This window comes from Penaeus chinensis, chromosome 26 (genome assembly GCF_019202785.1).
Source record: "Penaeus chinensis breed Huanghai No. 1 chromosome 26, ASM1920278v2, whole genome shotgun sequence".
NCBI classification, from domain to species: Eukaryota; Metazoa; Arthropoda; class Malacostraca; order Decapoda; family Penaeidae; genus Penaeus; species Penaeus chinensis.
This window is the reverse complement of record NC_061844.1, coordinates 13,546,640-13,549,139: the sequence shown is the minus strand read 5'-3', so window position 1 is coordinate 13,549,139 and position 2,500 is coordinate 13,546,640. Positions and strand designations below refer to the sequence as shown.

The window sequence follows — 2,500 nt, the reverse complement described above, 5'->3', positions numbered from 1 at the left end:
TCCCTTCAAAAAATGCAAATCAAATAGATAGTTATTTACTGGGAAACGAGACTAACACGTTTTCGGGATAGCAAACCGTCACATATTTAGCAGTCGAATGTTCGTCTAATTAATATATCCTTCCCTGGTCTATTTTAGTTTTCTTATCTGATAAAATCTTTGTTTTTATTTAAAAAAAAAGGAAAAATATGTTTTAAATGAGTTGCTCGGCTTATATTCCCTCGCAGTTATAGAAAACGAGAGTACAGTTCATAGAAAACGCAGGAGACCCCACGTGCGTAAAATAATTATTAATCTGAAATTAATATATCTTTTTCTTTCTTTCGTTTTTGCAGATTTAGCCATGAATGTAATATGGAAATGACAGCAAGATGGGAGTACATCACCGACGTGACCGATCCAGGAAAGGAAGACGCAGCTGTGAGTAGAAGAGGGAGAGATAAAAAGAGGGAGAAAGGGAGGGAGAGGGAGAGGGAGAAAGAGAGGGAGAGGGAAAGGGTAGTGAGATGGGCTACGTGATACAGGGGGGGGGGGAGAAACGTCAGGAGGCAGAGACAGACAGACAGGTAAATGTAATTCCACCTTTTTCAGGTTTTTTTTTTTTTTTTTTTTTTTTTTTTTTTTTTTTTTTTTTTTTTTTTTTTCATTCGCCATCAACGTTAATTTGCGCATCTCATAGTGATGTTTAGACATGACGTTAAACAGATAACATAAAACTCCATAGATAACAAAAGCGCTGTGTATTGAACCCCGGCTCTCTCTCTCTCTCTCTCTCTCTCTCTCTCTCTCTCTCTCTCTCTCTCTCTCTCTCTCTCTCTCTCTCTCTCTCTCTCTCTCTCTCTCTCTCTCTCTCTCTCTCTCTCTCTCTCTCTCTCTCTCTCTCTCTCTCTCTCTCTCTCTCTCTCTCCCTCTCCTTCCCCCTCTCCCTCTCTCTCTCTCTCTCTCTCTCTCTCTCCTCTCTCTCTCCTCTCTCTCTCTCTCTCTCTCTCTCTCTCTCTCTCTCTCTCTCTCTCTCTCTCTCTCTCTCTATCTCTATCTCTGTCTCTCTCTCTCCCTCCCTCCCTCCCTCCCTCCCTCTCTCTCTCTCTCTCTCTCTCTCTCTCTCTCTCTCTCTCTCTCTCTCTCTATATATATATATATATATATGTGTGTGTGTGTGTGTGTGTGTGTGTGTGTGTGTGTGCATATACATATACATGTATATATACATATATATACATATATGTATATGTATATATATACATATATATATATTTATATATATACATATAGATATTTATATATATACATATAGATAGATAGATAGATAGATATCCGAGTAAACTACGCCATCTGTCCTAAGCGAGCATATCTATAACACTCTCTCTTTTTTTTTCAAATCTGAGTTTGTTTGTTTTTTCTTTCATCTTTCTCTCTCTTAAGGTCACTTCGATAAGGTGCCCGAGGGAGTTTGATATCATCGCGATAACGTTAACTCATCTCGTTCGGCCTTATCGGTGAAGTGTCAGTCATTTAAGAGTACTTTGACATGAGTTTTAGGCGAAGGGATAGATGGAGATTTGAATCAAGGCGCTCCAGAAGGGCTTAATTAATTAGATTCTGTTGTCTCTGCTTGTGATTGTTGCTGTTATTGTTGTTGTTGTTTTTGTTATTGTTGGTGGTGGTTGTGGTGGTGATGTGTTTTTTTTTTGGTTTGTTTGTTTGTTTGTGTTTGTTTTCTTTCTGTTACTCTCTCTTTCTCTCTTTCTTTCTTTATTTCTCTCTTTCTTTCTCTCTCTCTCTCTCTCTCTCTCTCTCTCTCTCTCTCTCTCTCTCTCTCTCTCTCTCTCTCTCTCTCTTCTCACTCGTTATCTCTCCCTCTCTTTATCTCTCTCTCTCTCTCCCTCTTTTTATCTCTCTCTCTCTCTCCCACTCTCAATCTTTCTCTCCCTCTCTCTCCCTCTTTCTCCCTCTATCTTCTCTCTCTCTCTCTCTCTCTCTCTCTCTCTCTCTCTCTCTCTCTCTCTCTCTCTCTCTCTCTCTCTCTCTCTCTCTCTCTCTCTCTCTCTCTCGTTCTCTCTCTCTCTCTCTCTCTCTCTCTCTCTCTCTCTCTCTCTCTCTCTCTCTCTCTCTCTCTCTTTCTTACACTCACACACACACACACACACACACACACACACACACACACACACACACACACACACACACACACACATCGAATACCCTTAACATTATCGTTATCACTAAGCAAGATAAGGCTTTAAAACACGATACTTTGGACTCTCACAACACATGAGATATATTTGTGATTATCACGAAGGCTAATTTGTAAATCTTTTGTTGTTGTTGTTTTTGTTGTTGTTGTTGTTGTTGTCTTTTTTTTCTTTTTCTTCTTTTTCGTTTTGTGGTATTTGTTAGTATTGTTGTTTTTGTTATTGATATTGTTATTGTTTTTGTTATTGTTATTATCACCGTTGTCATTATGTTATTATTATTATTATTAGTGTTATTATTATTATCA

General features: G+C 38.6%; 1 protein-coding gene across 2 annotated transcripts in view; it reads left to right on the top strand.

Annotated features, from left to right (window-relative positions):
• The window catches only part of LOC125039179 (angiotensin-converting enzyme-like), a 42,531-nt gene that overhangs the window by 2,058 nt on the left and 37,973 nt on the right, over positions 1-2,500 (top strand). For both annotated transcript variants that reach the window (XM_047632958.1, XM_047632956.1), the window contains exon 2: positions 336-420. In XM_047632958.1, the coding sequence (XP_047488914.1) occupies positions 336-420 (85 nt within the window). The remainder of the gene's footprint in view (positions 1-335; positions 421-2,500) is intronic.